This window comes from Lissotriton vulgaris, chromosome 3_1 (genome assembly GCF_964263255.1).
Source record: "Lissotriton vulgaris chromosome 3_1, aLisVul1.2, whole genome shotgun sequence".
NCBI classification, from domain to species: Eukaryota; Metazoa; Chordata; class Amphibia; order Caudata; family Salamandridae; genus Lissotriton; species Lissotriton vulgaris.
Genome location: NC_141689.1, coordinates 494,987,834 through 495,001,040, shown reverse-complemented (window position 1 = coordinate 495,001,040; position 13,207 = coordinate 494,987,834). Strand labels below are relative to the sequence as shown.

At 46.6% G+C, this 13,207-nt stretch overlaps 1 protein-coding gene across 2 annotated transcripts in view; it reads left to right on the top strand.

Annotated features, from left to right (window-relative positions):
* The window catches only part of JMY (junction mediating and regulatory protein, p53 cofactor), a 483,755-nt gene that overhangs the window by 201,220 nt on the left and 269,328 nt on the right, over positions 1 to 13,207 (top strand). For both annotated transcript variants that reach the window (XM_086960737.1, XM_086960738.1), the window contains exon 6: positions 4,553 to 4,740. In XM_086960737.1, the coding sequence (XP_086816863.1) occupies positions 4,553 to 4,740 (188 nt within the window). The remainder of the gene's footprint in view (positions 1 to 4,552; positions 4,741 to 13,207) is intronic.

Sequence of the window (13,207 nt, the reverse complement as noted above, 5' to 3'; positions counted from 1 at the left end):
ATGTAAAAACATCTCCTACTGAGGACACTACTGCCTTTAACGCCCTTATTGAAAGAGCGGCAGGTAACCATGATGTGCAACTATATGCTGACCCTGTTGAGGAAGATTTTCTGGTCGACACCTTTTCCACTTCGGAAAGAACCGTCAAGACTCTGCACATGCTAAGAGGGGTCCTTAAGCATGCTGATGACATTTTTAAGGAGACCACCAGAGCAAGGGTATTAAACCCTAGAATTGAAAATAAATATAAACCGGCACCTGTGGACCCTACTTACATAAGAGGACAGTTGCCATTGGACTCATTAGTTGTTTCTAATGCACGTAAGAGAGCAAACTCCCAGACTACAGGTGATGCTCCTCCTCCGGACAAGGAGTCGAAAGTACTGGAAACTTCGGCAAAAAGGGGGGCAGCGCAGGCATTTAACATCTGGCACATTGCCAACACTCAGGCACTCTTTGCCAGATATGACAGGGCCCATTATGATACCCTTGAGACACTGTTGCAACACCTACCAGATCAGTACAAGGAGGGAGCGGAGCTGCTAATCCAAGAAGGAAAGCTTATAACCAATGCTTCCATCAAGTGCGCGCTAGACGCAGCTGACACTGCAGCCAGAGCCATTAACACTAGCGTCATGTTAAGAAGACATGCCTGGTTAAGAATCTCGGGATTCAAACCAGAAATACAAACTACTATCCTCAATGAGCCACTTAACCCGGACTACTTATTTGGACCTGAGGTTGACACCACCCTTGAAAAGATTAAAAAAGACACAGAGATGGCAAAGTCTATGGTGGCTCTGCAGTCACAGCAGTTTCGGGGTGGCTTTTTTCGTCGCTCCAATAATAGAGGACCTTCAGGAGGCCAAAACACACAGCAGACACAGTATAATAAAGGAGGTACACAAACCACCTACAATAAGCACAACAGGGGTGGATATCGTGGAAACAACATCAAGGGCAGAGGAAGAGGAAACAACAATTCCAGATCCTCTGCCAATAACAAACAGTGACGCCCTGTCACTGCCCCCTGACCATATAACACCTCTCGGGGGGAGACTGCAACAGTTCCTGCCGGTCTGGAAATCCATCACCACAGACGGGTGGGTGAGAGACATTGTCCAGTACGGGTACCGTCTAGAGCTGACATCCACTCCACCCAACATACCACCAAGACACCGTCCTATGTCCGCAGAGCACTTACACTTATTGCAGCAGGAGGTCGTCAGCATGCTGCAAAAAGGAGCCATAGAGCTCGTGCCTGTAGAAGACCAAGGCTTAGGGGTGTACTCTCTGTATTTCTTAATACCCAAAAAGGACGGTCTCTCAGACCCATACTGGACCTAAGGCCTCTAAACGGATACATTCTGTCAGAGCATTTTCATATGCTCACCTTACAGCAGGTTCTACCGTTACTCAGTCACGGAGACTTCCTCGCAACACTAGATCTGAAAGATGCATATTTCCATATACCCATACACCCATCACACAGAAAGTATCTCAGGTTCACTATTCAAGATTAACATTATCAGTTCAAAGTCCTCCCTTTCGGAGTAACAACGGCACCCAGGGTGTTCACAAAGTGCCTGGCGACAGTAGCAGCACACCTAAGGAGACAGCACATACATGTCTACCCTTATCTGGACGACTGGCTTATTCAAGCAAAGACGGCCCAGCAGTGTGCCAGCCACATGTCCCACACCATTCATCTTCTTCACAGTCTGGGATTCTCACTGAATTATCCAAAGTCACATCTTTAGCCCGCCCACGTGCGACAGTACCTGGGCATGACAATAGACACTCTGGCGGCCAAAGCTCAGCCAAATTCAGTGAGGATAAACAGCATGCAATTGCTGATACAAAAATTCATACCCCAACACTCGCTTCCAGCAAGAGTGTTCATGCAGTTGATAGGCATGATGGCCTCCTGCATCTTCATAGTCCCGGACGCGAGACTACATATGCGCCCGATTCAGGAGTGCTTGGCATGTCAGTGGAATCGGGCTCAAGGACAATGGAAAGACCTAGTGTTGGTAAGCGGTCGGGCATACAACTCTCTGGATTGGTGGAACCCACAAAACCTTTGCAAGGGCCGACCGTTCCAAGAGCCTGTACCACAGATAATACTGACGACGGACGCATCTCTCCAAGGATGGGGAGCTCATGTACTCCATTACACAGTGCAGGGACTATGGACGACACAGCAGATGAAGATGCACATCAACCTTCTGGAATTGATGGCAATCTTCATGGCAATGAAAGCTTTCAAAATACACCTGTGCAACAAGGTCGTGTTGATCCGGACGGACAACTTGACTGCCATGTACTACATACAGAAGCAGGGAGGAACACACTCTCCACAGTTGTCTCATCTGGCTCAGAGCATGTGGAAGTGGGCCATTCAGAGGAACATCTTCCGCATGGCGGAACACCTCCCGGGCAAGGACAACCAGATGGCGGATCTGCTCAGCAGACACAGCCACCAGATGCACGAGTGGGAGATACATCCATCAGTACTCCAACCGTACTTCCAGCAGTGGGGTCATCCAGAGATAGACCTATTCGCCACAAGGGAAAACGCAAAATGCCAGAGCTTCGCCGCCAGGTTCCCACATCCGCAGTCACAGGGCAATGCGATATGGATGAACTGGTCAGGCAGATTTGCGTACGCTTTTCCCCGAGCACCTCTAATACCGCTGGTGGCACGCAAGCTGAAGCAACACTCCATGACACTCATCCTGGTTGCTCCGACGTGGGCGGCCAGCCATGGTACACCACGCTAGTAGAACTTTCCGTGGTACCGCATCAAAGACTGCGGATAACACCCAGACTTTTAACGCAGAGCCATGGCGAAATTCAGCACCCAGATCTGCAACAGCTCAACCTGGCGATCTGACTCCTGAAATCTTAGAATTTGGCTACCTCAACTTGCCGCCAGAATGTATGAATATCATCAAGGAGGCAAGATGACCCACAACTAGAGAATGTTATGCGGCAAAATGGAAAAGGTTTGTCATATATTGTAACACTCTTGTGAGATTCAATTTCTGACCTGGAAAGTTGCTTTCCTAGTAGCCATTACCTCACTGAGAAGAGTTAGTGAACTCCAGGCACTAACCATTCAAGAGCCATTCATACAGGTCCACGCAAATAGAGTTGTACTATGCACCAACCATACATTCATGCCTAAGGTGATTTCGCAGTTCCACAGAAACCAAACCATAGAACTGCCAGTTTTCTATCCTAATCCGGAAAATGTCGCAGAGAGATCTCTACACACATTAGATGTCAAAAGGGCTCTTATGTACTATATAGACAGAAAAAGGATTTCAGGAAGAACAAACAACTGTTTGTTGCCTTTTCGCCACAGCACAAAGGCAACCCCATTTCCAAAGCAAGAATAGCCAGATGGATCGTTAAGTGTATACAGATTTGCTATGCAAAGGCTAAACGCACACTAACCATTCCTCCAAGAGCACACTCCACACATACGTTAGGAGCATCCATGGCTTTCCTGGGGAATATTCCTTTAGAAGAGATATGTAGAGCAGCCACATGGTCCACTATACATACATTTACGAAACACTACTGCGTATATATACATTCAAGACAGCAGGCAGCTGTAGGACAGGCTGTTCTCAAAACTCTTTTTCAGACTGCTGCAGCTGGCACGGGCAGCTGCCACTAACAGGAGGGACTGCTATGTAATCTATGCACAGATATGAATTCAGCAGCCCACATGCCTCGAACCGAATATGCTACTTACCAGTATGCATCTGTTCTTGGCATGTAGGGCTGCTGACATTCATATCGCCCACCATCCTCCCCGGCGCCTGTAGCAGCTGTAGCATTCAGAATTACTATATAGCATGGACATCACTCACTGTATTACACTCCATCTCTGCCACACTGGCGAAAAACAATCTGAGGATGGAGGGGATGCCCATGCGCACGGTAGTCCAGGGGAGGAGTCACTTATCTCGTGATACTTCGAAGACTCTTCCAGGACAACAATGTGCGATCATCCGGACCCAACACTAGGCGGCGATCTATGCACAGATATGAATGTCAGCAGCCCTACATGCCAAGAACAGATGCATACTGGTAAGTAGCATATTCATTATTGAATCATAATATGTATGCATATCCATGCATGTTTCTGTTTGCCTTGATTCAAAATTGACTATATATGTCTGTATTGTGGACATGCCAGTTAGGTGCCCCGAGCACCAAACATTTTAAAATCTGGTCTAACGTTAGCTAGAAAAATTATATATGGCTTTTTCGCTATGTTCGAAATGTATTTGCTTTAGTTGCTAGCAGCCACCCTTTGTTTACCCACCCAGTCTGAATTGTGGGTATTGTGTATTGTGCTTCTCATTTATTGCAGTCTCCAATGTGTATGCATAGGCACGGTCATCATCCTTCTTTAAACTTAATAAGTGAGCATATCTCACAAATGTCGGTTAAATCCAGTGAGTAAATGATCAAGTAATCAATTCAGAAACCAATTTCTTTTCATTCCTTCAACTGATGTTGTTTTGTTATACAGAGAAGAGAAATGAAGTGGTGTACTATGATACTTATGAAAGTCTGGAGGCAATGTTTTCCACAGAAAACATGGCAGCATCTCTTCATCTACAGCAGGAGGAATTAAAGAAGCTCGAGCAGAAAGTACGCCACATGGAATCCAGACGAGGACGCATATCAGCCAAGAAGGCCTACCTCAGGAACAAAAAGGTTAGAATTTGAATTCTTAGTGCCTTTTGTAATTCCTGAAGTATGTTTTAAAGTCCTTCCTTAAGTGTGCCTTATGTTCACTTCTGGGAATCTTCATCATAGTCATAAGGACCAAATGGTCCCGCCCACATGAGGGATCCTTGAGCAAATATATACATATATCTCAAAACAATTCCCTTTCTAGCTTAGTGCTGCATAAATTATGCAAAAATGGAAGCCAGGAACTCTGGGTAGTTTACAAATTTGGTCAGAGAGCAGCTCCTAATATGGAGCACCCTGCACCACCACTGACGCTCTGAATCTGCTCACCTTAAATGTCTGGTTCTCTAACAGAGTTTTTGAGCATAGGATTAGTGCAGTGCCATCCATGCCGAGCTAGAGAGTGACACAGCCTTTTGCCATTTTAGCAGCAAAAAAAGAATAAAAGCCTTTTACCACTACGGGTATATTATTACGGCTTTGGTTGGTAATATGCCATCCAAGGCTTAGAGTGTCTTGTAAATTATATAAAAATTAAATCAAGGAACTCTTGGAAGATTCCAAGTTTAGGCGTAAAGCAGTTCCTAATATAGAGCACCCTGCAATACCACAGACTCACTGAATCTGCTCATCTCAAATGTCTGTGTGTTTAGCAGAGTTTTAAAGCATAGGATTAGCAAGTGCCATCCACGCCAAGCTGAAAAACAACAAAAAGTGCACATACATAATAAACAATATAGTTTGTTACTTAAATAAAGGCTAGAAATGGTCATATTTCATTTGTTGCCTTTTCAGAAATATCTCTAGTTGTACTAAATGTCACTAAATCTAAAGTGACTGGAAATATCAGCCACAAGCCTCTTTTTTAAAAAGGAAAGTTAAATGGAGCGAAGGGCAAAGCTGCCATGTTGGCTGGACAGCTAGATAAATATTCAAAATTGGCAATGTGCCTTTAATGGTCTCACCTTCTTTTCACTGTCCCATCAGTCCCAGAGGTGATAGTTCCGTTGATTTTTCTGGCTCCTGGCAACAGGATTCGGGAGCCTGTGGCAAGAAAAAATTCCTTCCTCCTCTGTGCCCTCCTCATTCCTGTTCGACGCTGAGAACAAGTACTGTAGCCACAACCACAACGTCCATGATGTTGAAGTTTGAGTCCAGAAGGCCTAGCAAATTGACATTGAGTCCTAGACACCGTCGACGTCGGTACCTCCTCCATCAACGCCAACCCCTAAAGACCCTCTCAGTCTGTGTTGAGAGCACCATTTAAAAAAATAAAAAAGTAAATCTTTTTTTGTTTTTTTTTGTTTTGTATAGTGCGAACTAGACCAGAGACATCGGGTATCAGAGCGCTTTACATAGCACCAGTTTCGTTACGGAAGAACACATACATTTTTTTGTTAGGCACGGGGAGAATAAGTGATTTGCCCAGAATGACAGGATGTTGAGCATTGTTGCTGACACTCGAACCCAGTTCCCCAGCATCGTGGTTGACCACTCTAGCCATAAGGCTACATCTTCTCCCTAATTAAAACCATCTTCTGCTTTTCCATTCCAGAAACATGCAGTGGATCAGCACCATTGTCTTAAAAGGAGAAGAGTACCACGCTGGTCAGACTCTGAGTATTGAAGGATGTACTAGATGTAATGCCTGTGGCCAGTCCGTCTCCTACTCCAACACATAGAAGGTCAGCCTCTCAGTGATTCTCACCTACTCCTCCTACTGCTCCAATCTCTTTAATGTCACCACAGAGGACGAAGTCACCAGTGATCCCTCAGGAATTATGAAAGTCTCTTCCTAAGGAGACATTACGTAAAAAACAATGTTCTAGATCCAGGTCTCTAAGAAGATCTCACTGACCATCAAGATGCTATAATGTCATACTGAAAAAATAAGCTCCAACTGGAATTTAGGTCAACATGCTCATTCTCTGTCAAATTTATCACATATCTTGGAAAGCACCTCCATCGGGGAGTATTCTCTGACCACTTCAGTATCGGACACGCATATTGCAGATTAATTATCTTAATACATTCAATGAATACTGTCAGGGAAGTAATAGTCAGGGGAGCAGCTAAACTTAGCATTTCTGTTCCAACTCCTACCACCACTATGTTGGTAATTTATTTCACTCTGTATTACAGAACATAATCAAGGTCCTTATTGCCTGTGGTTCCGGGTCTTTTGGAACCTGTGTTAAGTAATTTGTAGTGTCAGCCTCTGCGAAGTCTGCTCTTACCAGCCTTTTGAAAAAATATAAGGCCCAGATGAAGAACTTCTCTTTCTAAGAACTGATCCTCCTCCCGAATCCATTATCATGTCTGTGGCTAAGAAGTCCCAATCTTTTGCCCCCTCATCCACTGTTTCTCCAGGAAAAGAGAGAAAAGGTGCTACAAGCATGAATACTGCAAGTGATACTGCCTTGGTAGAATGCTGAGATTCCTTTGGGACTCTCTAAAAGGATTTTAGGAGAAACTACCAAAAGAGGACAAACCTATATTTCAGCAAATCCTTCAGGAAGGAAGTTTGATGTCCAACCAAATAATACGTGCAGATGCCTCATACCTATCATGGGTATGGCCACAAAATTTTCCTTAGACGCAATGCTTGGTTAAGGGTTACAGGGTTAAAGCCAAAAGCCCAACAAAGAGTTGTTAACCTTACATTTGCGGGCAATTCCATCTTCGGATCTCATGCACGTGATTAGATGGCTAGGGTGAAATCAGAAATGGACATGTTGACGGCAGTAGGTCTCGAAAAGAAAAAATTCAGTAGACGCTACAAAATTTAAAATAGGAAGTATTTTCGGCAGAGGTTTCAAATACCTCAGTGGGAACCACAACAGCAGCATCAAAAGCAGAGGCAGCATTAACACCAAATAGTATATATTCAAAAGCCATAGGAGATAAGCAAACATTGGCTACCTCAGGAAGTCCTCTGCAGAACAATGAGGCCTTACTTTCCTCCTCTCTGTTAGTCACTCCGGTGAGGGAAAGTATCTCATACCATCTACTAGAGTGGCAGAATGTAACAAAGGAGTAGTTGGTCTTGAATATTGCACAGAATGGATATTCTCTCAAGTTCAAGTCTCCTCCACCTACTATACCACAGAATAAATCTTTCCATCGTCTTCATGACTTGGCTCGAGAGGAAATGAACACCTTACTTCAAAAGAATGCGGTGGAGGTGGTTCCTTCTTATAAAAAAGGAGCAGGAATGTATTCCCATTACTTACTGTACTAAAGAAAGGATCAATATGAAAGTTCAGACTCGTTCTCGATCTCAAACTGACAATCAAAAGGATAAAGAAAGATTCAGAATGTTGGCATTACACCAAATCTACTGCCAGTTAAATCAGGAAGACTAGATGTGCGCATTAGATTTTCAAGACGCGTTTCCCCATTCTGATGTTAAAAAAGCACAGAAGGTTTCTAAGATTTCGGGTAGAGAAGTACTGTTGCCAGGGGCAGAGCTTGCGTGAGCCGAAAGATGGCCGCCTGAATCTGGAGCTCCGTCGAGCCAAACACTAATTTGTCATGAATCCTGCATTTGAGAGATCACCAGCGAGAACCCTGCCCTGCTGCATGCAGCGGAAGTGGAGCTTGCACTGATGATGGCAATCTAATTCTCTAGAATGCACTGTAGCCTGAGAACTGAGGCGTTTGATCGGAGGCCGGTGCCGTGACATGGGCCGGGCTGGTGCGAGCTGCATGAGTCTTCGGCTAGGGGTCCCGCTCTATATCTGCAGAGGCACGAAACTAGTGCAGTAGTGTCGCTGAGGGGGACCGAAGCCTTAGAACGAGTGTGCGCTTGTGATAGCGCTTGCTCTGACCTCCCGGGTGAACGTGATTTGGGCCTGGGGGATTGTTAGATGCCCCTCCTCACTTCAGCCTTCCCGGCCGGGAGCGACCAATGCCGAACGCAAACAAGTGCCCCGGCGGATTGCATCGGCTTCCCCTGTGGATTAAGCGTAGCGGACCGGGATTGCCGAGCGGTGTTCTAGAGACTGCATCAGCCGGCTTTTGAAACCGGATTGCCTGCAGTGTCAGGGGAAACCTTGGACTGCGTTGGGGATGGGCCCCTCCTGTAGTGCCCTGCATGGGACTGCGCTGCCTGATAGTCTCCCTGCTTGCCACACAGAATTCACCAGGAGCGACGCTGGTGCCTTCATAACTCTCCTGGCCGTGTGGCACTGCGTGCCCCTTGGCTACTGGTCATTGGCCTGAGTTGTTGGTCGTGCTGGGCTGCTCCCTGTGGGACGAACTGGGTTGGCAGAGGACACGGGTAAGAGTGGTTGATGGGCACCTGTCTCCTGCACTAGAGACAGATATCCTGATATGCAGGGGCTGTATCTGGAGGCTGCTTTGTATTTCCATTAGATAGGATCTTGCTTCTGTGGCGCAGCTTGGGGTCAGTTTATTCCCCCATTGTAGCAGAGGCCAGTAGATAGGTTCTCACTGGTTGCCTGCCGGTGTACATTGGTGCTGCAGTCCCTGCGGTGCATGCTCCCAATCTGCTGCTACTTCACTCTGGAACTGAGCGGCTGATGCATTAGTGTTACTGAACAGCGCAATAGCCTGCTTCTGAAGAAAACAGCCTTCTGTGAAGCCCAGCATATTCTACGCTGCAAGGAGTTGCTTACTTGCTAATCTTGGTACAATAGCGGAAGGCAGAACTACTGCACTACCTACTCCCCTACAATGGGCAAAGTTGATAAGGCACAGCCAAAGATCTCATTTGAGCAAAGGAAGTCAAGAACGAGGGAAAGCACCCCGGAGGGAGACCGCGGTGCCCTAGATTAGAAGCCTGAGCCGGCTGAGGGGAATATTGGAAGCATGCTCATAACTTTGCAGAAGAGCCTTCAAGATAGCCTAACAAATATAGATCTAAGCTAGACTGCCTGGCAAACAGGATGGATAGAATGATGGAGCGTATGGATAAGCAAGCTGAAAGGCAGGACATGACCGAACGGCGAGTAACTGAAATAGAGGAGGCACAGACGGAACTGAATGCCACTCAACCAGGGGAGCAGAGCGCTGCAGACCGTACATGAAATGGCTGAGGACCTCAAAACCCGCTCTCGAAGATGCAACATTCGAATTACGGGCTTACCGGAGTCCACTCAGGTCGGGAATATGGAGCGGTTTGTGGAAAAGTTGCCAGTCACCTTGATGGGCGAAGACACCTTCTCAAACATGTTTGTGGTGGAGAGAGCCCATTGTTCGCTAGGTCCGAGGCCTAACCCGGGAGCTCCTCCGCGACCCATAATTGCTAAGCTCCTAAACTACAGAGACGTGACGCTGCGCTAAGAGTGGCGCCTGAAAAAACAGACATTGCAATTTGAGGGATCAACTATTTCACTGTATCCGGACTTCACACTTTGTTTGCAGGAGGCACGGAGACAGTTTTTACCACTCAAACGTCAGCTCCGTGATCAGCATATCGGCTATGCTATGCTTTACCCGGCGAGGCTGAGAGTAAACAGACAGGGGAAATCTAAGATCTTTACAGACCCCAAAATGTTGCAGAAAGCTATTAAAGAATGGGCCAGGGAGCGGCAGAGAAGCCCGGGACAGAATTGTTCGGAGGGCGCTGTTGGGGGCACTCTTGATGGCCTGGACTGACGCACCTGCCTATGTTTGCCAGATAAGAAGGGGCTATGTGGAGGGAATGTCTAGTTTGTTTTACTTTTCTGCTGTACTTTTGCAATACCCACGGCTCAGATTTGGATATTGTATAAGAAGACCCTGGTCTCTGTCAATGGGCTTTGAGGCTTGCTAATCCACCTCATTTATACAGAGCTGAGAGGCTTTCTGTGAAAGGGTGCCCTGGAACAGGAGACAGGTATTTGAATTGCATCCTAATGCACATATTGGCTCTATGGCAGATGGTACTGTGTAGTTAGCCTAACATGTTAAGTGATATTATAGGCTGGCGACATCCGCCTACATGTGTGCACCACCTTTTGGGGTTGATCAATTAGTGCAAGAACACCACTGTTAGATGCAACTTGATCATGCTATCACAGGGATACAGGAGGACATTTTGCCATTGCAAAGTTGGGGGAAGTTTGGCGTGGGAGGGGGTGGAGGGGAATGAGACTGATGTGCTGTGTTGTTTTTCTTGATGTTATGCGTAGACAGGACAAGAATGGCTTTTAAATAGGCTACAGCTCACAGCTTGGGGCTCTCATAGATACGCACACTCAATGCCGTTGACCACTGAAACGCTGGACACAGAGGTTCGTTGCAGGATTAGGGCTCGAACTTGGAACGTCCGGGGCCTTAATGATCATCGTAAACTGAGGAAAGTGATAGCCTACCTGCTCAGACATAAGACATTGCACTCCTAAAGGAGACACACCTGCCCTTGGATAGCAACATGTTCCATAGTAGAAGCTTACTTGGCCATTCTCACGCCTCCGGCTTCACCACACACGCTTGTGGTGTGCTCACCTGCGTGAACCCTCAATCAGCCTTCAAACTTTAGCCGCATGACTCTGACCGGGAGGGTAGATAACGCTATATCTAGATGTTCGGGGAGGGGTTTGGACCTAATTCTGGTCAAAATCCATGGACCTAATTACGACAACCCGACATACTACACTGCACTAACTGAAAAGATGTGGAGACATGTGGGACGCACACATCTGTGGGGTGGATGACCTTAATTGTGTTTTGAACCCACGGCAAGATAGGTCCAGCTGCCCAGAGCGGTGAATTACTGCTCCGGCCAGTGCCATTATAGATGCATTGACACAGTTAAAACTCACCCATGTTTGGCAGCAACAAAATCCAAACGTAGGCGGGTATACACACTAGTCTGCGTTCCACAACTTCCACACCAGAATAGATTACTGGTCAGCCTCCCGGAACATATATCCCCAGGCACGAGAATGCAATGTTTTTCCACGCACCTACTCAGATCACTCCCCTATAATTCTTGTTGTTGAGACTCCACATAAACAACCCTTCACATGACGCTTCCCCCCATATTTGCTATTAGATACAGTATTAAAATCAGATTTAGCTGAGGCCATAGACCCCTTCTTCACCTGTAATGTGGGATGGGTTAACTCTTTTGCTACTATCTGGGAAACATTTAAAGTTTATATCCGTGGGATAGCCATGTCCAAACACTCAGGGCTGCTCTGGGCTTTCCGTAAGAGGTTATCAGACTTGGAGGGGTTGCTTAAAACATTTGAACGCCAAATGACGGAAGCCCCTACGGAGGCTGACACAACCGAATTGAAAACTTTGTTAGAGGAGTACCATGATGCTGTAGATGCGGAAAACAAACTTCTGGGCAAATCTGTTTCGGCACGGTCGTATGGGGAGGGAGAGCGCCCGGATGCAGTCCTGGCCTCGCTACTAAAAAAACGTAGGGAAACCGCTCTAATCTCGGAAATTAAGGGTGCAGAGGGAGAGGCTATTACCGAAGAGGCTGAGATAGCTGCACGATTCCGGCACTACTTTTCGGCGTTATACGCCACGCAGCATGCAAGCAGAGAATCTGAGATACTATTTGTTGCACATAAAGTTACCCTAGCTTACCAACGAACACCGCGAAACTTGATGCGACCGCTGGAGCTTGAGGAAATCTCCTCAGAACTAATGGGGATGAAATCTGACAGTGCCCCAGGGATTGATGGCTTAATTGTTAGTTTTTATAAAGAAGATAAAGACCTGCTGGTCCCTCACCTTGCAACTCAGTCCGAGGAGATGGCTGTGGATGGTATTATGCCGCTCGCTATGAGAGAGGCGATCATAGTTGCCATTCTGAAGCCAGATAAACCACCTTCTGACGGATACATCTGCCAGTGGATTCCTCACCTTGTGAATATCCCCCTGTGTCAGCAACATTCGGAAATTCTTTTTGTAGCTTCGCCCGACAACGTCACAGAAGCACGGCATCGCGCGGCTCCGCTGGCGTCACCGACACCATAATAGGTCCACGTCGGCGTGATGACATCAGTTCCCTTTTTTCAGCGTCGTCGACGCTAATGGTTTTCTAGGGATCCTCTGTAGCTTTGATAGTCACTTTGTTACTGTTTGTTGGTTTTCGTTTTTCTTGTATCGCTTTTTCCAGGCGATATGTCATCGTAGAAGTCCGTATTCAAGCCGTGTGGTGAATGCGGTAAGATGATGTCAATCACGGACCCGCATGAAAACTGCGATTGGTGCCTGAGCTCGGACCTTTTGATTTGATTTGATTTGGGATTTATAAAGCGCACGAATGCCCATGGCGTCTTGGCGCTATGTGACATAGAAGACCAGCTAGCTACTGTTCGAGGTTAAAAACTTGCAGAGAACAACCAAGTTTTTATCTCCTTTCTAAAAGAGAGCAAAGAGGGGCTGTTTTTGATTGACATTGGGAGCAAGTTCCAAATCCTGGCTGCATGCAGTCTGAAACTTCTCCCACCCATCGAACCTGATTGAATCTAGGTACCTGTATCATTTTCTGATGGCTCGATCTCAAGGATCTGGAGGG